At 49.4% G+C, this 23,139-nt stretch overlaps 1 protein-coding gene across 1 annotated transcript in view; it reads left to right on the top strand.

Annotated features, from left to right (window-relative positions):
- Positions 1–23,139, top strand: part of ARMH3 (armadillo like helical domain containing 3) — a gene marked incomplete in the record, with an annotated part of 160,145 nt that overhangs the window by 101,095 nt on the left and 35,911 nt on the right. The window contains 1 exon segment of the mRNA XM_034775830.1: positions 21,284–21,362. Within this exon segment, the coding sequence (XP_034631721.1) occupies positions 21,284–21,362 (79 nt within the window).

Genomic DNA, 23,139 nt, shown 5'->3' with positions numbered 1-23,139 from the left:
TTGTAGAAAATTTATAAGGGAAGCAAAGGGACAGAGAGACATCTATGGTCAGCAGAGATAAGGACAGTAAAATCTCCTCCTTAAAGTATATTAGGAATAAAAGAATCCTAAGAATAGTATTGTGCAAACAACTGCAACAGTGGCAAAGCTAAGGCCAATTTGGAAGAACAAGAACATCTCCCTGGAATCCAAATTGAAACTGTGGTACGCACTGGTTGTCTCAATTTTTCTGTATGGTGCAAGACATGGACCCTTATGGCAGAACTTGAATGGAAAATACAGGTGGTAGAGATGAAATACTTCCGTAAAATCCCGGGCATCTCCTACTTCGACTACGTCACTAATGAAGAGGTCCGCAACCTCATCGACCAATGCGCTGGGTCATATGAAGATCTCCTGACAATCATGAAGTGCAAGTTGAGGTGGTACGGCCATGTACCAAGATCTGGCCTATTCAAGCTCATCCTCTAAGGGACAGTACAGGGGAAGAGGAGAAGAGGTAGACAGAAGAAGAGATGGATTGACAACATAAGACTGGGCAGGAATGGACTTGGCGGAGACTCAAACACTGACACACAATCATCAGGGTGGAGACAATTGGTTGATTGCTCATCAGTGATGGTGCCCCAGTGACCAGTGTGGTTATAGGAGTGATGATGAAGAATAGTATTAGTCCATTACTAGATGGAAATGATAGAATTATCAATGATAATGCAGAAAAGGCAAAAGTGTTCACTAAATATTTCTGTTCTGTATTTGGGGAAAAGCCAGATAAGGCAGTTATGTCATATACGAAAATGAGGAAACGCGTTGCATTCCAGTAATAACTCAGGAGAATGTCACAGTAGCTGCTAAAGATGTTTTAAAATCAGCATAGAAGAATCACAGGAGATTAGGGTTGGAAGGGACCTCAGGAGGTATCTAGTCCAACCCCCTGCTCAAAGCAGGACCAACCCCAACTAAATCATCCCAGCCAGGACTTTGTCAAGCTGGGCCTTAAAAACCTCTAAGGGTGGAGATTCCACCACCTCCCTAGGGAACCCATTCCAGTGCTTCACCACCCTCCTAGTGAAATAGTGTTTCCTAATATCCAGCCTAGACCTCCCCCACTGCAACTTGAGACCATTGCTCCTTGTTCTGTCATCTGCCACCACTGAGAACAGCCTAGCTCCATCCTCTTTGGAACCCCCCTTCAGGTTGTTGAAGGCTGCTATCAAATCCCCCCTCACTCCTCTCTTCTCTTCTGCAGACTAAATAAGCCCAGTTCCCTCAGCCTCTCCTCGTAAGGTCTGGAATTCAAGAATTTTAAAAGATCTGGCTGAGGAGCTCTCTGGGCTGTTAATGTTGATTTTTCATTAAGTCTTGGAACACTGAGGGAATTCCAGAAGGCTGGACAAAAGCTGATGACGTGGCAGTATTTTATAAAGGTAATTATAGGCCTATCAGTCTGACATAGATCCGGAGCAAGATAATGGAGTGGCTGATACGGGACTTGATTTATAAAAAACTAAAGGAGGGTAATGTTGATTTGCATTAATTATATTGGTTTATGGAAAATAGGTCCTCTCAAACTAACTATCTCTTTGATAAGATTACAAGATTGGTTGATGTAATAGACTTAGACTTCTGCAAGGCGTTTGACTTGGTACCACATGACATTTTGATTAAAAAACTAGTGATCTAAATAACGTGGCACACGCTAAATGGATTAAAAACTGGCTAACTGAAAGACTTAAAAATGTAATTATAATGGGGAATAGTCATCAAGTGGGTGTGTTTCCAGAGGGGTCCTGCAGGGATCTGTTCTTGGCCCCAGGTTATTTAACATTTTTATCAATGACCTGGAGGAAAACATAAAATCATCATGGATGAAGTTTACTGATGACGCAAGAATGGGGGGAGTGGTAAATAACGAAGGGGACAGGTCAGTGATTCAGAGTGGTCTGGATTGCTTGGTAAACCGGGCGCCAGTAAACAATGTGTGTTTTAATCCAGCTAAATATAAATGTACACTTCTGGCTATCAGAGGGGTAGCCATGTTAGTCTGGATCTGTAAAAAGCAACAGAGAGTCCTGTGGCACCTTAGAGACTAACAGATGTATTGGAGCATGAGCTTTCGTGGGTCAGAAAGGGTTACAAGCAAATAAATGTGAAAATGTACATCTGAAAGGCTAAAATTTCATTTAGCAAGGTACAGGCTTTGCTTAAGAGGATTTCTCACTTATATTGTATTCAGTTTCCAGAGACTTCAACGCGCTCCCCTCTTTCTCCCCCATTGGCTGAAGGACCCATTTTTCTCAGGATGCAAGAGCTGTGTTCTCCTGAGTCCTGTCTAGTGATGGATGCCAAAGATGGCTTCTGTTTTTGCTCATATTTTCCAAAGTTCAATGACTTTGTTTCAAGAGGCAGGAAGACCTCACGCTATTCTTCCATTCCTGTGGGCTTCCTATCCTCTTGCTGGTTTGTGTTAGTGGCGCTTCGGTTGTTTTTGGTCGGCCCTTGCTTAATCTCACTGGAGACAGGGAGATAGCTGCCTTCTCTCCTGTCTAGGAGGGAACTTTTTTCTCCCTGTTTGGCCATAGACTTTAAAGCGTAGTAGCATTAAGTATCCATATTTTCTCCTATACTGTTCATACGTACATTTCACAATGATACTTATCACTGGTGTGTCATTAGCGTGCAGAAAAGACCTCTCTCTGTACACTTTTGTAATACAGTAATAGTGTATACAATCACTTGATTCAATAGCTCATCACTTGAGGTTCATCCCCCTGTCTTTACAGACCAGTAAACCTTTGCAAAATGTTCTTTGAAAAGCAAATCCCAGACCAAGTTCTCTCCCTGGCTGTGGCATAGATGCCGTTCTGTCTCCTCCCCCAGCTGTTGGCTTAAGAACGTTGTTTACCTAATATGTAAAAATTGATCTTCATTGTCTTTGCCTGAAGACCAGGCTGGTCAGAGAATCCAATACACATCCCTTTGTCTGAAGCACCTGTGCTTATGCATTGCTGGCTAAACCCATGTTAAGAATGTAATTCTAGTGCATAGTCACAACTCTTTGTACACACACTGTGCATACATCATCCAAGAATATTGATGATTGAGTCATTAGTTTTCCAGTGCTATCTTACATGACACACTTTCAGAGTGCGTTGGGATATGTGGACTTGGTCAGGCCAGCTGAAATGCATTACCTGACACCAGTGCGCCACTGGCATGGGAGGGTCACACCATGGTCCTTATAAAGCGGCAGGAGGGCCAGCCACTGGCTGACCTGGAGGCAGCAGGTCTGAACCCTCTTTCCTGGACAGGGCATCTGCCACCATATTTGCTTTTCCCTTTATATAAAAGAAACCTGTTTTGTCCCCTTTGTCTGTGTACAGTCTCCAGGACATAATACTAGAGAGTATCCACAATTTCACCTCCCAACTTGTTACAAGCATTCATAGTGCTATCAATGACCAGTGTGGGGTTAGATTTCAAACAGTCTATTACACGTCACCGTTTAAATCGGTATCCTGACACCAGTGCGTGAGGCGTAGCCAGCATGTCAGGCCTGACGAGTTGCTGACACAGAATCACGAACCACAAACAGGCCTCTGTGTCACAGGAGCATAAACAGGGGCATCTTGAGTAGAAGCAGAGAGATTTATTTTATCTCTGTATTTGGCACTGGGGCGATCGCTGCTGGAATATTGTCTCCAGCTCTGATGCCCACAAATCAAGAAGGATGTTGATAACTTGGAGGGGGGCAGAGAAGAGCCCCGAGAATGATTAAAGGGTTAGAAAACCTGCCTTAGAGTGAGAAACTCACGGAGCTTAATCTATTTAGCTCAACAAGGGGACGGTTAAGTGCTGACTTGATCAGTCTGTAAGTACCGTACATGGGGAACCAATATTCAATACTGAGCTGTAGCAGAGAAAGGTCCAAGATGCTCCAGTGGCTGGAAGTCGAAGCTAGAGGAATTCTGACTGGAAATGAGGCGTACATTTTTAACAGTGAACAGGTTCCCAAGGGTCATGGTGGAGTCTCCATCACTGGCAGTTCTTAAATCAAGCTTGGCTGCTTGTCTAAAAGCTCTGCAGTAGGGGCTGTTCTGGCCTGATGATGAGCACAATGGGATGACTTTTCAACGCTTTTTTTTTTTTTTACCCCAGTTTAACTCAAACACCTGAACAAACAGGTGGGTGGGAAGATCATTGCTAAGCATTCAGCATCCTGTGCACCTTCAGCTAAGGGTGAGATTCTGGGCGCTCCAGTAAAACCAGGGCAGAGCACGTTTGGATGCTTCCAATGATTCTTTATTTAAAAAAAAAAGGGCAGCAAGCAGAAGTTTTATTGTGATGGGCCCGATCCTTTCGATAGCAAAGAAGCAAGCAAGGGCCCAATCCGATTGTTTGTTGCACAGCACCGTTATAAGTGTGTGTGTGTGTGGGGGGGGTCACGATAATTATTCCCTTCTCCCTCTGTAGGTCATCAACTGTCAGGCTATAAATAGCCATTCAAAAGGCAGTTTTGCGCAATTCTCTGTGGGCAAACCTCAATTTCATTAAATCTGAAATAAATGGTCATCCGTTTTGATCCAATGTGCCAAGCAGACAGGATAGAAAACCAAATAGATCGGCGTCAGAGACCCCAGCTGTAACTCGGCCTCAAACGATCCCTGATTCTTAGCCATACGCTCTTATCTGGGGAGCCCAGCCGAGGTGACTGTGACTGACAGGAGCTAGAGACAGGCTGATCTGAAGGTTTTTTCTATAGAGCCTGTAATGTATTCTGCTGGCACCTGTCATCCTAAATCTACGCAGCTGTGGGCTTGGATGTTTCTCTGTGCGGGCGGGGGAGACGCACTCACCTGCTGCTAAACTGTCACTTAAAGGCTCCAGCCCATATTTCTGTCCATACCAAAGCTAGCCTTACCGCCTAGCTCGACCCGTCCATCTGCGCTGCCCCTAAGCAAACGCCAACACAGCTGAGATCTGGAACAGTCTCCCTCGACCCAGTCACAAGTGCCGACCGAGAATACAACTCCCATCCGTCTCTCCTCCAGCCGAGATGCCTGTGCCCGGCAAAGCCATCTGTTCCAGCCTTGCTGCCGTAGCCCATGAGGGAGCTGGCCTGTATTCCCATTGCATTATTTATACTCAGTGTGAAATGGGCTTAGGGCCCGCTCTCTTGATTCCTGGATCCCGGGTGCGGATGTGACTCTGAAGGCGCTGACCTCCCGAAGCGATAGGCAACATTCACTGAAGTGCCAGCAATTGGAATCTCTCCTCACTCCGGCTTTTCTAAGCAAACCTCCCTGCTCAAGCAGTGTTTCCGCTGAAAGACTGCTCAGCATTGAATGCTGCTGCTGCGGCAGAACCCCCCAAAGACCCCATCTGTTAGAGCTCATATTGATCGGTATCTCTGTTTAGAAAAGCCTCCAGTTCTCCTTGAGTAAGTGCCAGAAATAATGCCGAGATACTAGATCTAGTGTGCTGTAGGCACATCCTAGGGACTGGGTTGCTGTAAGGTTATCTGATCCAGGTTAGGACTTTCTCAGTTAACCAGAGTAAGAAGTAGATTGTTTGTTTGCTTACCTGGTGACTGCGTTAGTCACTACTCAGGGACGGGTAAGCTATACCTCAGAGCAGTAATGATCCATCTAAAGCCAATAGCTTTGAACATACAAATATTGCAGCACTTCATTTCAAACTGTGGATTGTCACGGGCACGCAGGGGCGAAAGAAAATGCAGGCCTGTTATTTAACAGGCTGCACGTGGCAATAGACTATATTGGTAAGGGATGCAAGGAGAGTATGGGTCACGATGCAAACTGCAGACACACACACACACACACACACACACACACACACACACACAACTAAAATTAATCAATTTAAAGTTTTATTGGGGATAATTACAAGGGGTAAGGGAGCAGCGTTTGATTAGCTAATAGAGTTAATGAAACTTAAAAACACACAATGACTAAAATATCTACTAACAATATTTATAAACAAAAATGCAGCATTTAGTAATAACTGATACTTACAAATACAAACCAACGCATAACGACCGGCAAACGTAGACACTGTTTGAAACACGTGAGCTGAGAGAGAGGCTTCGAGGTGATCAGGCTCGGTTACGGGTGTACACAGGATTCGTTTTTCTTTCTCCTCTCCCTGCCTGCACATGGCAGGCAGGCCCATAAAGTCCCAACTATGACATCATAGAAGTGTCAGAGGGGACGGGGCCCAAAACCTGTTTGTGTTCGTTTCTGATTGGCACAAGCAAAGTTTACACCAAGTAGGGGAGCAGGTGCCTCAAAGTCTGGCTTCGCCCCCAAAAGGTGAGGAAATGCATATTGCTTTAGAATGCGTGCAACACTGAATGACAAAAGAAGAGGCCAGGGCAAGTTTTACAGGATGCAGACAGGAACTCATCTCAACACAAACTAGCCAGAAATCAAATCCATGCAGGGGAACCACAGCCAGATCCAGTCCCAGGTCTGTGTCCTAGCTGCATAATCCTCACATTTGTACGCCCTTTTTACCCCAAAGATCACAGTGCTTATAGACTGTGTGCATGTGTGTAAAATAACTCGGAACAAACAGCCATTTTGCACTAGTGGCACTGCAGAGCACGTTTCATGAGGGGACGGGATGTATAATTTATCCATTTGAAATCTCATGGGGCTTTAGGTAGCCAAAATATAATTATTCCAACTGGAATGTATCCAGCACACCTGTATGAAATCTCCCAACTCTCTTGCAAAAGGTGCCTGGGATCTTTAAAGGTGACCTGCAGATGGAAACAGAATTGGCTTTGTGCCCTGTATTGTGTCTTTGTGATGTATATAGAAGTCTGGAAGATGGATAGATGTTGGGTTTCTTTAAAGAGGGAAAAGGTTTTTCCCCTGTTGACTTGTTATGTTGAAAAGAGCAAGAATGTCACGGCAGTTTGAATCTTCAGCAAAGAGGTTTCTTCTCCCAACTGTTTAGTAAATATTTGAGCTTGAGGTCCTGTCTACATTAGCAAGTTCAGCCAGGGAATGATTCCATCAACTGGGAGAAAATACCCTTCCTCTCACACACCAACTCACTCCAGTCTGCGTTTCTCTGGCTGCTGTTCATTACAAGTTACCCAGATCCAAGTTGTGGGGTTGGTTTTAGCTCTGTTACGTTTGGTCATATCCCACTTCCAGTGCTAATAGTTCTCCTCCTGCTGTCCCCAGTGCCCAGTTCCTCCAGAGGTGGCCTGTCTGGTCACTTGTCTGCACTCCGCTGAGCTGTGACACTCAGTGTACCTTCCCCAGACCTGCAGAAGAGCTCTGTATAGCTCGAAGGCTGGTCTCTTTCACCAGCAGAAGTTGGTCAAATAGAAGATATTACCTCCCCCACCTTGTCTCACTAGAAGTCTCGTTTGCCATTTAAATCTAAACATGAACAATCCCCGTTCCTGCACCTGAGGCTTGTATTTCCCTGTTGTGAAAATGCTGCTCTTTGCCAAGCGTCCGACAACTATCAAAATCCATCAGCACAGCAATTAAACTAAATGACTGTGCTGGAAGCAGGTTTGGAAGAGCTGTCCCATAAAAGGTGCAGTCCAGTGAAACAGAAGATGCTCAATGAGACATCTGTAGGCTGAAAACCTCTGATTTTTCCAAACAAGTGGTTTTTGCCTCAGTTGACAGTCCCAGCGATGATCATACATGAGGAGGTGGGTGTGGGGAGCGGAGGGGGCTTAGAGGAGAATGTAGATTGGAGAGGAAGTGTTGGGGGCAGTGCTGCCAGCAAGTTGTGGGGAAATCGGTCCCTAGCCTGGCCTCCTGGTCAAAATGTCGGGTTTGATCTTATTTACGTGTTTAGCCACACCCGGTTCACACCCTCTCCAGGGGAGTTGGGGATTTTGCACACGGTGGCAGGTTTGTAACCAGTGCATTTATAGCACTGGGGAGCCAGAGTGCAGCAGCGTTGTGATAATTCTTTTGTTTGGTTCGGTTTAAAAAGAAATGTTTATCCAAAGTGATGTAATCGCGTAATCCCACAGGCGGGGAACTGTCTGAGCTGGGCAGTCTCAGTGGGGGGAGAGAAACAAGGTTTTCTCACTCTGAGACCCCTCATATCTTTCCGGAAAGGGGGGAGGTGGGGCCAAGTGCAGCTTAGTTCAGCATAGTCTCTATCGCCTTCCTTAGGACTTCTGGAAAAGGCTAGCGAGACAGCATCATACTGTAGCTGTTCTTAACGGTTGTGTACTCCAGGGTGCCCTCAGCCGTGGCTGCCCTCGGTGCAGGACGTCAGGATGTTTCCTTTGTTAATGACATTTAAAATTGCACTTGTCAGCTTGGCCGACGTGTGTTGTGAAATGCTCTCCTGGTGGCCCCGGTTGCTCTGCACAGCGTGAAGTCTGCCGGCAGGGCGGTGGAGGGAAAGTCACGTTTGGAAATGAGTTCTGGGGCCAGGTCTCTGACGGCTCATTTGGCGGCACAGAATGAAATCAGAGTTGACATGTGAAGTAGTCGGAGGGTTTAGAGTGTCACAATGGGATAATGCCAAAGCCCTTCTCCTCTGGAGAGCGTATGCTGTGTGAGCAATGATTTAGCCTGGTCTCTTGCACAATCGGGCATCGCCTGGCATGCTCCAAGGCCAGGCTTGGGCGCACCATGGCTCAGGACAAAATGCATTTGGAAGAGCTCTCCTAGCACCTGTCCATTGCGTGCCTGGCACTTGCAGGAGGCGTCCCTCCCCGATCTTTCACGAGCTCTGAAAACCGAGGCTGAGGAGCGATTACTCTGTGAGACGCACCTTGTGAGCACCAGGAAGCCCTGAGGAGCAGGCGCTGAATCTTTGGTGCCCACAAACAAAAAAGGAAACCAAGTCGGCTGCATAAAACCCGTCGTGACCTTGTTTTACTGGCTCAGAAACAAAAGTGCTGCAGCAAATGGCTTCTGCGTTCGGATTTAGGGATTTTTTTGGTGTGAGGTGATTAAACTAAGCAGGACGGTGCCTCAGCAGAGTAGACTTTGCTGAGTCCCAATTCCCTCTAGAGTAATGAGAACCTGCTCCAAAAATGTTTAATTATCTGAACTGGCTCTTTATAAGGCAACTAAAGCCACTTCAAAGTGAATTATTGATAGTGTGTTAAAATGTTTTTCTTTAGAAGGAGAGAAGAAATGCAATTAGCACTTCAACACAGCAACTCCTGTGGAATCTTCTGGGTCTAAGGTTTTGTTTGAGGGCAACTTTAAACAACCACCTCATTTGGATCCCTGATTACTTGCTCCCTATTCCATAACCTTGAGGGTGTGAAGTGTGTGTGGGTGGGTGGGTGAGTGTGTGTGAGAGAGAAGTACATGCATCTTTATTCTTTTTCATGCTGTCCCTCTCTTTGTGTGCATTAAAGAATGGAAGAGGGGTTTTAACTCAATAAGTTGAGGGTTGTTGACATTTTCCGGCTTGTCATTGCTATCCCTGAGGTTAACTGTTCTCTGTTTACCTAGCTCTCTGCTGTGTTACTCCGGTTGGGAAGAGACAGGCTCCTTGTCTCTCTGGTGTCTTTCTCTGTCGCTCATTATGCAGGATGAAGCCTCGGAAGCTGGGTGAATATTAATTTTTCAGGCTCTTTAAAGAGAGTTCTGGACAGTGACGGTCAGTTGTGATGCAGCTGTCTTTCTATAGCAGCCCTGCAAGTATTCTGAGCCGTGTGCGTGACAACCTACCACAACTTTGCCCAACTGTGGACAACTCTGGCAACTTGCCGGGAGTCCGCGGCCACGCTTAATTTTCAGGAAGTCATTCAGTAGAGGAGCTATCAGACGCACTCACTTTTTAATGCAGAGATGCTGCCTCTGACGATCCTGTCAGTTGTTCAGTTGACTAGAACCGGTGGTGGTAACCAGGGAGATGGGGGGCTGCTCTTTGGGCCATCCCTGAAGTAGGAGAATTGGATTGATTTGCGATGGGGACTGTATGGCCAGCTTTGCTGTGTGCACCTGGGCCGTGTGATGTCAAACCTTGTCCAATAGCAAGTGAGTTTATTATTATAAGTGAAGCTGGTCGGAAAACCTTGGATAGCCATTTTCTGCTGGAAAATGCAGTTCTGTACAAAATGGAAACACTTAGGAAAATCCTACCTTGTTTGCTGAAATTTTGTTGTGGAGAGAAAATGGAGGGTAAAAGTTTGGCTGTTTGTTAAAATATCCCGTTTCAACACTGTCAGAATAAAACACCTTTTCTTTTCTTTTTCTTTTTCTTTTCTTTGGCAATAACTTTTTGTTTAGAAATGTTTCATTTTCATTTTTATAATCTAATACAATATAAACATTTTTCTTTTGTCAAAACAAAATTTTTTGATTGCTCTGAAATGGAAATCTTTTCAGAAATGTCCTCTGTGGAGATTGGGGGTTTCACTAAGAAACAAAGCTAGATTTGAAATCTGAAAACCCTTTGCAAAATGGAATTTGTTCTCCCTCTGTTCTAGTTTTAAATCCTGTCCCTGGAGAGCATCCCAAATTTTGATCTTCCCCAGAGGAAAGGTTCAGTTCATGTTTTTCCCAAGAGGGTTACGTAATTTTTCTTTTTTCAGTATCGTAGACACATTGCCCAGCCTTGGCTCAGTCAAACTGATACATGTCACTGGTCATTAGCATCAAATACCCCGGTCCATGTCGCTGCTTATGCGCTGATCAGCCAGCACGTGTTAAAGACAGCAATTACTTCCCATGATATTGGCGGAGTCTTGGAAAATCTGACCTAGTATTTAAAATAATAATCATCAGTTCTCTAATGACTCAGACTGGTTTTACCCCTGGGAGGTGGCTAATGTTGCCAGCCCAAAGTCCAGTGACCTGTTCTTCCATTCCAAAGCACAGGAGAGAAGATGGCCAATACAATTTTTGAAAGCACGTGGAAAATTTGGGCATAGGAAAATGAAGCCCATATGAGGAGAGTGTGCATTTTTAGCAGCCGAGCCGGGGGCAGTGTGATTGTTCTGTGCTGCATTTACAGCATTCCCGTCGCAAGTTAGACTAATATTTTCAGAGCAAGATCGTAGCAGTGCTTTATTACCTAGTGTAGCAGTTCAGAACCAGTGTTAAATTATCTAGGAAAGCGTGTAGCTGTACATATATATAATACATATGCACCCTTAAATAATATCAGTGTGTGCACAGATTGCCAACAGTGGCGTGGAAATCCCACAGTTTGTATTTTCCAAGTATAGGGGGAATTACGGCATGGCCCATACCACTGGGGAGCAACTATTGGTCATTTTTGGCTTTAGTAGTGACCTGAGCGTGTGAAGACTTTTTTGACATCCCCATTTTGTTCCACTCACCCCACAAACCTACCTCTCCTAGTGAGCAGCTAGGTGTGCAACAAGAACCTTGTTTAAAATATTTTCCTGTGCTGGGCAGACGTCGGTGATGCTGGCTCACAAACAAGAACATAAGCAAAGTGCCATGTTAATGCCAGCTCCCTCAGAACTACGGGGGAAATGAATTTACAGGCCAACGTCAAGGGCAAAAATGGGTCTGAAAGGAACATTTCAACGTTCTCCGGGGGGTGCTGAAAAGGATAGAGAAGAAACAAATACTTTAAAACAAGCTGGCACTGTAGTTTTGTTAATGCAAGTTGAATATTAAAATGACAATTAATTTTGGGTCAAATCCCAGAATTTCCATCAGCTGAGGGTCTGGCCTCTATTTTTAGCATTTGTTAATTATCAAACATGGAGGAAACATTTTGCCTGGCCTTTTTTCCATCAGTTTTGCTTGTGCTTTTCCTGAATGCTCATTTTATTGACGAAGGCTAAAATGTTCAAAGGTGGCCTCAGTTTTTGGATGTCCAGTGTCAGATGCTTTGGGCCTGAGTTCAGGGTGCTGAGCGCCTGCAAGTCCTATTGGCTGCAGTTGGAGTTGTGGGTGTTCAACATTTCCAGAAATGAGGCCCAAATGTTTCCGGTTGGGCATCCCAAAATGGGATCCGTAACATCAGACGCTCCCGGCTTAAGCGTGTAGCCGTCTGTAGCAGCTTGGAGCTTTACAAAGTTGTATAATTGCAACTCATGTGATCCGTTTCATGCTGTTGACCCTGAAGATCTGACGTTCCTCTCTGGACATTGCAGTTTCACGGTAATTCCAGCTCCATGGTAAAAACACGGCTGCATCTCGTCAGGGAAATTTTACTGTTGTGAGAGGTCAGAAGCAAACCTCCTGCTCTGCATTCCTACGGAGAAGTCTGGGACTTGTTGTTGTGTGCCAGTCTTCACTGCCACTTGCTTTATGTCGTGTGTAATGATGCTTAGGAACCATCTGCAATGTCTGCTTTATTTTGTTACATTTTTTATTGACATTTTGTTGTTCTAAAACCAGCAGACCGGTAAAATAAGGTCATAGACGGCTTATTTTCCACAAGGCCCTTTTGTGGTGCTGCATGTCAATATCATAGGAATTTTAACACCGGGCCCTTTCTCCAGCGACTTGTATGGCAGAAAAAGTCAGCAAATAACTTTGAATAGTCTCTTTACCTCGCCACTTTCCATCCCACGTAGAAGATGTGCTCCTTTAACCTTGCCTTCAGTAATAACCACACGCAGCACAGCAGATGGAAAGTAAATACAGATATAAATGGAAAAAACGGAACACAAACAGTCACCTCTTTTCCCCTTTGGCTAGAGAGCGCAGCCAACATGAGACGTGCTAGTCGTGTTGCTTAGGGCACAGCAGGAAGGTGCTCTAATACCACGGGGACGAGGGCCAGTCGAGACGGGAATTGTTTCCAGTCCTGGTTGCAGCACGTAAAAGTCTCCTCCCAACATGTGCCAGCTTTTGTCTCTGTCTTGCCCAGTCCAGTTGAACATTTTAGTGTCTGGTAGAAATTGGAGCGGAGCTACTGCTGGGCAGGGTACCCAAAGATCACTCACGCCAATGCCATGGCCCTGACTGCCCTAGAACAACACAGAGCAGGTAAGGGAGATGTGGGCCTGGGGCAGATAGAGGGTATCTTGCTGGCAAAGGGGTGTAAAGGGCAGAAAGGAGGACTGAGGGGGCACAGGGTGAACCCTTCCGAGTCCTCCACCCCGAGAGCGGAAGAGACGTGTGTTCAAGCAGAGATGGAGATCAGAGCGCTTGCAAATCCTTAGGCTCTCAGTCTGGATGTAGCTGCTCAGAGAGGGCTGGTTCTGTGACTTTCCCTGGCAAAGCATCTCCGTGGAAGATTTCCCCCCCCACCCCTTAGAAATGACCTGCAAGTTTGCATTGATCAGTGATGCTTTGTTTATGCCCCAGGTTTGGCGTTTGAGTTCACATCCTGCTCCCTAGGTCTGCAGAACTATGGCCCAAACGGGTTCCATTAAACATTCTCTGCCGCTGCTGAGCACTGGCAGGCGAATTTCCATTTGCACTCGTCTGACGAGAACCCGCTGCCAGGCTTGTCTCTGCAGAGACTGGCGCTGTAAAAACAGGTTCCAGTCCGCGTAGCAGCAGGTTCGGATGGGTTTGAGAGTTACACGGCTGCGCTGACACAGCCGTAACCGACACCACGGGTGTAATTATTAACTCGGTTAAATATCGCTGTGCGGCTACGCTTCTCCTCCCTCGACTGAGGCTGATTCTTGCTCAGTCAGTGAGTGAGCCCTACCCTCAAGAATCCTTCAATGCTTTAGCCATTTAAGGATTGCTCATGTTCTGACCATTCATCCACCCAGTCCTGAAAAGGACAGCGGCTTCTCAGCACCTTCTCTGGGGTCCTGTCACGGGTGCAGTTTGGAGGGGCCGGCGCTCCATGGCAGCCAGTCTCATGCTGGAGGCAGTGGAAGAAATCTCCTTTCTATGACCTAAAGAGAGGGGCTTTTCTCCTACTGGCACCATCTGTAGGGATGCAGCTGGGGACCCTGCACAACACCTGGGGGCTGAACCCTGACGGAACAGCACAGTAAGAGTCATCTGCATTCACTTCAAGTGACACGGAGTTTATGGTAAATGTTCAGTTGCTTAATTAGCCCAACAGCCTCTTTGATTGCCTCTCCCAGGGAGCTTTACGTGGGCCTGGTGGGATGGAGTATAAACTTCTTAAATTTCATTCATTGCTTGGCGTATTTGGAAGCCGGTGCCTGCGAGCCATATGGTATTCAGCAGTAAAAGAAGCCTGTTGTCAGCAGAGAGGGAGATGGTGGCATTCAATACCTCTGTACGGTATCTGTTGGCAAAACTGACTTTCTGCGGGCAGTCACTGTACGTCACTGGACTAGTGGACTATCCCTGCCCTGTCATTTGCTCCTTCCCTACTGGTTGCCTCAGGAACTAGAGAGTTAAGAAAATAGCCTTTAGTAAGAGATTACATTCAGTGATTTCACTCAGTGTTTTGGCACATTTCACTGCTGTAAAATACATGGCTGTTGGTGCTGGGGGGATCCTGCTGTTTGCGCCAAAGGGGACCAAATTGGCTGGGTGCAAGGTGCTTAAGATGCTGCGAGAATCTGGGCCTGTCTGGTAAATACCCTGTATCTTTGCCTGCTGGCACATTTGTAAGATACAGGCCAGTTACTGGAAGGGCCAGTGTGGGAACTGCCCTGGGCAAGAGGTGGCTGGGGCCAGGGGTGAGAGGCTAGTTAGGATCTGGAAGGGACACCTCGGTGCTGGTTGGTTGCAGCCCCCGCTGTGCTAGGTGATTTGAATGCACATAGTAAGGGAGAGTCCCTGCCTACAAGGAGAGTGGCCCAGGCATTTAGAGAGGCTGCTGGATGGGGTTAGAGGGGGAAGAGATGGCCTCAGGTATGCCTGCTGTGACCTGTGCTTGTATCAAAGCACTCTGACCCTTCTAGCCCACCCCCAAAGGGCGTGTCAATCAGCACTTTGGGCAGGCTGGACCTGCTGAGCTTTGTGCTCTACTGTCTAACAGCCAGGAACCAGATGACAAGCTCTAGACGCTGAAACGGCTCTTGGTGTACGGCGTTGATCAGGCAGCACCCATCGAAGGAGCGCTGACTCTCCGAAGTGTCTCCCAGCGTTAATTCTTGCTTTTGGAAGCAGGTATGGAGGCAGTGTTGCCTCTCCTTTTAACATGGTGATCCCCTGGACGTTGCGTCGCTGAGGCAGGATCTCGTCAGAACGATGAAGTCAACGAGCAGTGCGCTGGCCGGGGAGAGGGCACGTTAGCCCCATTAGTCTCCTATGCTAGGTCTGAAATTCTTCCTGTGCATTAATACTCATGATAACATTTGGCATTTAAGAAGCCTCTGACAATGTTTTGATCATTTATGTTGCTTAATTTAGTAAAGCCATTCGCTAAGGCTAATGAGTAATTCTAACACTCCAAAGGGGGGCTCGCTGCCCGGAGCGCCACAGTCTGTGATTCCTAGGCCGTGGAGGGCACTCGGCTGAGCCTTGCTGCAGGATTCCCGCAGCAGACTGGCCATGTGGAACTACTGCTGGGGCTAGAATCCCAGGTGCGGTCCAGGACACCTGGATTAACTGCTGGCTCTGTGCTGGAGTAGTTCTCTTCTCACCTCGCAGATCGGCCTTAGACAAGAAGCCTAGAGGAAGCGACTTAGGTGAAAGGGTGGGATTTTGGCATCTCACTTGGCTTAAATCTCTGGCGATGAGCCATGCTAAAGAAAATTAGCTCATCCTTCGAACGAGGCTGGTGTAACCAATTGTTTAATATCCCACAAGTGATGAGGTGGAAATGCACATTGGAGAGAGACATGGATCAGGGTAGAAATCACCACCACTCTGTATGCTCCCCATCCGGGAAGGAGCTGGATCAAATGAGGGAAGCTGGAAACCTGCCAAAGCTCAACTCCCCCCACGCTTACGCTTCTGTCCCCGTCTCATTAAATAAATAGGACGTGCGTCTCCACCTGACATGTAGCCTGTCTTCACAATCAATAAGTCTCAGTGTGATAGAACTGAACAGGTGTGGCGGGCTTATTTCTTCCACCAAATGACAACAGTGCTGAGTCAGATGTTTCCGGTGAGCTGAAATCTGAGCTCTCTTTTGATTAAAATAGCCCTTTGTCTTGTCTTCTCCCCTGCCGTTTCTTTGTGTGGCGAGGAGATGCGCTCTCTCGAGTTGTGGACTTGGTTAATTGTGGGCTCGTTAAATTGAGGGAGCTGAAGAAATCCAACAGCCTGCCCAAAAGTAGCTGCCTGTGATGAAAGCAGAATAGGGAGGAGAAGTTCCTCTGCCATTCCAGATGGTTTGCTTGTGTTTAATCCTGCCTGCTTTTGAGAAATGCCCTTGTGACGAAGTGGGACTGTTCTTAATGTTTTCCCCGAATACTGTGTGGGTGCCTCAGTTTCCCCTATGCATTTCTTAGGTATCTAGGTGGGAGGGGATCAGGATGTGTGATTGTTGCAGAGCCCAAGAGGGCCCCTGTGATACTGTCTGCACAGAGAATGGCCGACACTCTGTCTCCTGGCAACTAATGGCCTGGGCCCTTCCTCTACAAAGGTGCCAACTGAAGGTGTCGGAGAACAAAGAGATCAGGTGACCTCCTGGCACCGGAAAGAGACAAAGGCAGAGGAGAGGCTGGAGAGTTTCAGTTTGAAGCTGGCTGGGAGGCCAGACAGACCTCCTGGCCTCCCCTGGCCCCCCAAGATGGACCTGACTGAGGGGGTCCTATTGTGTGTACTTGCAAGATCTGTCTTGGACCATGTTCCTGTCGTCTAAATAAACCTGCTTTACTGGCTGGCTGAGAGTCATGGTGAGTCGCAGGAAGCCGGGGGTGCAGGTACTTTCCTCCCCCCAATTCCGTGACAGCCCTACAGGCATTTGTTTAAAAAACGAAACCTTAATTAAAGTGGCCTGTTACCTCGACAAAGGTCAAAGAGAAATGAGGATGGTGTTGAGTTACTTAGACTTGGGGGAGGGACCATCTTTTTGCTCTGTTTGTACCGCCTCTAACAGGGTGCACGGGGGCCTGGTCCCCGGCAGGGACTCCTGGGGGCTGCGGCTATACAAATAGTCATAACGCTTGGTTGGGGTTCTGGTTTTGATGCTAAGCGTGATGCTGTGCACAGTGTGGCCAGAGGTCCCGCCAGTGCTGCAAAAGACTCTCTCACCACTGTTCAGTTGAGTTGACAGAACTGTTGTGGGCATAGATCACCCCTGTGCAGCCGTGAAGGGATGAACGCCAGCCAGTTGGGGGTGATGCTAGGAGCATTTCACAGCCTCTGAATGCTGAGTAGATTGGAACCCTGGCCGATGGGAGCTGCATTGGGGTAAGAGAGAAAGATGAGCTGGTGATGCTGCTTTTGTGCGTGAAACAGCTCTGGCTGCAGATTGCACTCTGTGCCCAGCGCCTGGTATTTGACCTGCCTTGGACTGGGAACAACAAGGGCTTGATAAATGGACTGAACGGAGGCCAGTATTGCTGACTTGCTAACAGGCTTCCTGTTCCTTTCTGTAGCCACCTGCCACACTTCAATTTCTGAGCAGGGAGAGCCCCCGAGTCAGCCATCAGCAATGCAATTCCTGGCCACATTTCAGCATTGCTGCCCCTTTTGCCTGCCTCACTTCGCTCCATTTTGCACCCAAGCCCCCTGGTTGTTGCGGCCAGCACAATGGTCAGGGAAGCCAGCCGGGTCTCACGTGCCTTGATGACAGCATGCAACGAGTTTGACAAACCCTGCAATGACATTTAGCCCTTTACCCCTGCCAGGGGGCTGCGTGCAGCATTTTGCTATAGGCTTCTTCCTGATGCAGCACCCATTGCCTCTGGCTGTGTTCTCCCCACGGGCCCAGGCCGGACACACAGAAAACACATTCTCCAGCGACGAGGCACTGAGACATGGAGGATTTCGGCTAACGTTTTCGGAAGCGGCAAGTGATTCAGGAGGCTAAATCCCACTGGCTTTCAATGAGACTTAGGCTCCTAAGTCACTTCTGAAAACTTTGCCCTTAGCCCCTGTGTGCTCGCCCACCAGCCCCCACCCCGGCTCCCAGTCAATAAGGTCTACAGCACAGATGGTAGCCGACTGCTGGTCCTTCTTTCGGAAAGAAACATGAACTTGTCCTTTGGTTTCTGGGTGCTCGCGTGGTCCCCGAGTGCCTTTCTCTGCTCGAAATGCTGCACAGAGCAGGTATGAGAGCCGAGGGAGTTGATACTGGACTTGACTAGTCAGTGGGCAAGGGTCCTCCTAGGTAGGAGGAGGAGATCAGTGCAGCTTATTCTGAGCCCCTCTGCACCTCTCACTCTTCTGGATGTTCACAGGTGCATTCTCCCTCGCTGCATTCGGCCTTGACCCAAAGACAAGGTCAGCTGGGATCCACTCTTGGATGGTTGGGCCCTCATTTCACTCTCTTCCCTCCTGCAAGCAGCGACAGCCTCTGGTCTCGCCGGCTGGAGACAGCGGCCACTGCACTGTAGATCAGGCAGGGTACGTGGTGCTGGCGGACAAGAGGCATCTCCTCCATGGAGTTGCTGAGTGCCACAGACCCTGGAGAAGGGCATCCCCAGGTTGCTCTGAAGGCTATTTATCAGGCAGAAACCCGGGTGCGTGCAGTGTGGGAATAGGTTAGCGTGCCCAGCGTCAGAGGCTGGACCGGGGATCGAAACGTTCCCTCCTGCAGTCAGAGCTTCACGGTTTCCTCACTGTTCAGATGTGCCGAGGAGCTCGCCAGCTCCTCACGAATACCGGGCGCAGCTTTCTCTCTCTCTCTCTCTCTCGGAGATCTTTTAAAATAGCTCTGGGCACCTCCACGCACTGGGTCCTGTGATCCGTGCTACTGCTGGGTGAAATTATCCCAGCCCCCAGAGCAGGGAGCTGTATGGGGGCAACGCAAGCCAAGAGAGCGGCTTTGTTGCCCCTAAGGGGAGCTTGTGCAAAGAGCTGCTCTTCTCCCTATGGCGCTTGGCTGCAGCAGCCTGTGGAGTAGCTGCGTTGCCGAGTGACATTCCAGCTGGGAACGAGACGTACGGCAGCTCTGAGGTGCATCCCAGGGCAGCAGATGGCTCCTAGTTTCACGTCTATATGGAAGAAGTTTTGAGGGGTAAAACACCGAGAAGTTTCCGAGTTATCTCCCCTTTGACGGAGAAAGGAATCCCGTGCAGCAGGGCTTTGTGGGTGTTTTGCAGTAGGTCTGGTATGGCTCTGCTGTGAGGATGGGGGCGAAGCAGGGATTGGGGGGCCCAGGCAGGGGGTGTCTGCACGCCACGGAGCCCAGCGCCCATGTGCTGCGCAGAGTCGCAGCTGCAGAGCGGGTCTGTTCCCATGTGCTGTGTCCGCGGGTGTCGTGGTGCTGGGGACCGAGAGAAGAACCCGGAGAGGCAGGCCCAAATTTCAGCCTGGGTTGTTCTCGCTCCGCTGTCCCGAGGAAGGCAGCACCGCAGCAGAGCATGCTGGGAAAGCGCGAGGAGGTTTGTTAAAGAAACAAAACGGCTGAACGTGCCCACGCTCCCCAGCGCCTTCTCTGGCCCGTGGGACGTGTGCTTTAGTTAAAGGCTTTCCAAAGCCCGATTCCAACCGAAGCCAGTTCCCCAGGGTGATTGCGGGTACCGCTCCACGAGCGCAGAGCTGAGCAGGGATCAAGCAACGGCCCGTTCACAGTGCTTCACAGCCGTGGGTCCAAGTGACTGCTCAATCTGTTCCTTAACAAATGCTGGCACCACGTGAGTGCACCGAGTCCCACTGAGCTGCCAGCCCTTATGGGAGTTGTTGTGCGTCTTTTCTTCTGTTCCTGTAGGGTAGCCATTAGGGGTGTAAACATTACTCCAGCCAGCTTGAAAGCCACAGCTGTCAGGAGGCCTGGCTACTGGAGAGGGAGGTTCTCACTCACTGATGCTTCTGTCATGCAGGTGAAATGGGAAAAGCTAGGGCCCGTCGCCACCAGCCTCTGGACTCCCTTCCTCCCTGCAGGGGCGATCAGCTGCCTGGCAGGCGACCTTCCGCACTTGCATTATCCGGTGTCATCTGTCAAAGGAGTGGAAACCGTAATGAGGGTGGTGGCAGGATCTCTGCGTATCAGAGCTGTGGGCTCGGTCTTCACACTGATTGCCTGCTGCGTGTGCACTGGAGACCTCGCGCCAGTTGGCTTAGGGTCACTGGGAATGTTACGGGAGGAAGGAGATGGCAGAGTCAATCCTGCTTTCAGGTTTCCCTGCCTCTTTTCTTTATTTGTCTGCCATGTAAGCACTTAAAGATGCTCCCAGGCAGCCTCTCTCCCTGCTGCCTTTGATTGGCACCTTGCAGTCTCAGCAGTCCCTGAGCCTCTTAGCAGCGAACAGGCCTTCTGGGGCCTGCGGGGGACCAGGAGGAGGAGACCCCATTAGACAGTGCGGGTGGGAGACTGAGTGGATTTTCATGCTGATTCCATAGAATCATAGACTCTCAGGGTTGGAAGGGACCTCAGGAGGTATCCAGTCCAGCCCCCGGTTCACAGCAGGACCAACCCCAACTACTGCAATTTGCATGAGACCGAAAGGCCCGACTACTGGCACAGCATAACGGGGCTGGGCAAGCTTCCTCCAGGCCACTATCACAGCGCCCTCAGTTCTGAGCCGCAGCGAAGGCCATTGCGTTCCTGAGCTCCGCCTGGCACAGGGCGTTGGCCAAGTGTCAGTTGCCACCAGCGCCATCCCGGCTGCCTCATGGCAGAGACTCGGTTGGTTTAGCATTTGTCCTGCCAGTGGCACCATGGGGAGCCCGATGGGAGGTCAAGAGGAAATCTCCCGCCGTGGCTTGCTGTGCTCAGTTTTAGATTGCATTGAGGGCTCCCCAGCCCCTACCCCTGCTGCCCGCCCGGAGCCCGGGCTTGGGACCTTCTGCTGGTGAAGTGAACGAGACAAGAGAGACCAGCCTCGCAGCTGCTGTGCTGGGCTCTGACTCCGAGGGGAGGGCCCAGCCAGACCTAAGGCCTTGGGCTGGAGGGAGTGCAGGGTTGTGGCTGGAATGACCAGTGTGCAGAGGCAAGTGGGAGTGGAGCTGGGGATCCTCGCAGACAAGCAGGTAGCAGCAGCAGGCTTGGAAAGTGCCTCACTGGCTGGGGAGAGGGATCCCTCCGAGCAGGGCCTGGCTGTGATCCCCACCTTCGTTTTCTGCCCACTAGGTGCAGGGTGAATTGCAGCCTGCCCTGGCACGGCGATGACGCCCTGCCCAGGCAGCTGGGAGCGCAACGCCTGGGGCCAAGCGCCGTGTTTGACAGAATCACCGGGGGCTGGCAGCACGGTGATTGCTGCTAGCATCGCAGCCTTTGGAAGACCTCCCCCCCCCCCCCCGCACCCCATGCACTGGCTCATGTTGCTAGAGAGAATCGCGTCCCCTGGAATCTATTCCTAACCGCCTTCCTCCTTCTCTTTCAGAGCCATCATCAACCACTTCAACCCAAAGATCGAGTCTTACGCTGCAGTGAATCACATCTCCCAGCTCTCGGAGGAGCAGGTAAGCTGCACACCTGACGGCCCTTTTTCATTGCTGCCGCATGGCGTTCAGGTGATTCCCGCAAGCACGTTGCCCTGAGCGGTGTCAGCTGGAGCGTTAATGTCCAGGCTTCCCCCTCTGCTCATCACTCTCGCTAGGCTGGTAACGCAGCAGTGGCTTCAGTGGTACGCAGGGAAGGGGCCAGGCTGGCCTTCCCAGGACTGTCTGCAGATCCCGGCTGCCTGGTCCATGCAGGAGGGAGAGCAGGTGGGGAAGAAGATGGGGTCACACTGGCAAGTGCGGTGTGTGGCTCTCGGTAGTTCTGGTATTTGGAAATGCGCAGTGGGATCTTGGCAATGGCCCTACCTGCTAATTAGAGAAACGCTGAATGCAGCTTCATTTGAGCCGCGGTTGGGCTCATTAGAACATATGCTGCAGTTGGTAGAGATTTTCCAGGATAATTTAATTCACAATGCCCTGAACAGCTATTCTGCGGTAGATTTTTAAACAGGAAGGTTTTCGTAGGGAGGGTTGATTGTTAGGGGCTTTTTCCCAGGGTGATGTTCACGGCCTCCGGAAGGGAAGAGGTGGTCTATTTTCTGGGATAAAATATTCAGGCTGTTTTGAAGCACTGCTAGGAGAAGGAGCATTGAGGGCTGTGCGGGACGAGGTGCGTCAGTGGCACTCGCCAGGTGGCAGTGCACTCGCATCCTGTGCTGGGCCTATCAGAGCAGAGACCTGGGTCGTGCTGGACTGGGACTGAACCCCTCTTCACTTGCAACGCTCTCAGGATACGAACCCATGGCTTGGTCTGGAAAAGGCCCTGACCGCTAGCCCCGTTCTTCCCATCCTCCCTCTCGCTCTCCTACTGGGTTGCTTTGCCTGGAGCCTGAGGCTCACCCCCTCTCAGCTGTCCTTTCAGCAGCACCCAAAGGCCCCCACGGGGTGTTTGTACAATGCCCAGGAAGCCAGGCCCTGCTGCCTTTTACTCTCTCCTTGCTCGCACTAATCTACAGTTTCTGCAGCGGCTAATTTGCTCGACTCGATTTCCTTGCCTTGCTCTGCTGCCGAGAGTCCCGTGCTCAGTAGCATGTTCTGTGATGTTTCATGCTCTGTCTCCCCATTCACTTTTCTGTACATCATCCGATGCCAAAAAGGGGGTGGGGGGCTCGGATGGGGGAGGCATCTGTGCCGTGCTTGGGTTCATATGTGAGTCTGAAAAAGGAAGGGCACTTTTCGCTGTCAGCACAGCGCTCCTCCTCCAGCAGATCAGGGAGGTCACGCTGAATTCTTTCTTCTTCATATGCTGTGCTTTAACTAAAATCTCTGGCAGCAGGCAGCTCATGAAATCAGTTCTGACGCGCTGGGAAGTTTGAGGGAGACAATTAGGAAGCAGAAAGATGGTGTGAGTTCTTTTGGTCAAAGTTTAGCGTCCCCCTGAAGCAGTGAAAGCATCAAGGAAAAGCAAAACAATTCCAAGCCCTGGTGAACTGCACAGGAGGTGGAAACCTCACTGTGGTGAGAGGCCCTGAACACTGATGAGTGTGGGGCGTGGCCCCTACTGTGCGATTTACTGCACCAGAGGATTGCATAAAAGCCAGAAAGTCAGACTCATTTGGGGCAGAGAGGCAAATTCCACTCTTAAGTGGAGTCCATGAGCTGGGGTACGTATCGAGGACCACACACTCCCTTCAATCTGCAGCCATCTCCCATGGATGGCGGGTGGGGGCTGCACAGACATCAAGAGTAGAATCTGACTTTTCTGTAGTAACCAAACTCCCAGTAATCGTTGGGTATT

The sequence above is a fragment of the Trachemys scripta genome, chromosome 7, assembly GCF_013100865.1.
Source record: "Trachemys scripta elegans isolate TJP31775 chromosome 7, CAS_Tse_1.0, whole genome shotgun sequence".
Taxonomy (NCBI): Eukaryota; Metazoa; Chordata; order Testudines; family Emydidae; genus Trachemys; species Trachemys scripta.
The sequence above is the reverse complement of the archived record's forward strand: the minus strand, read 5'-3'. Positions and strand labels throughout refer to the sequence as shown.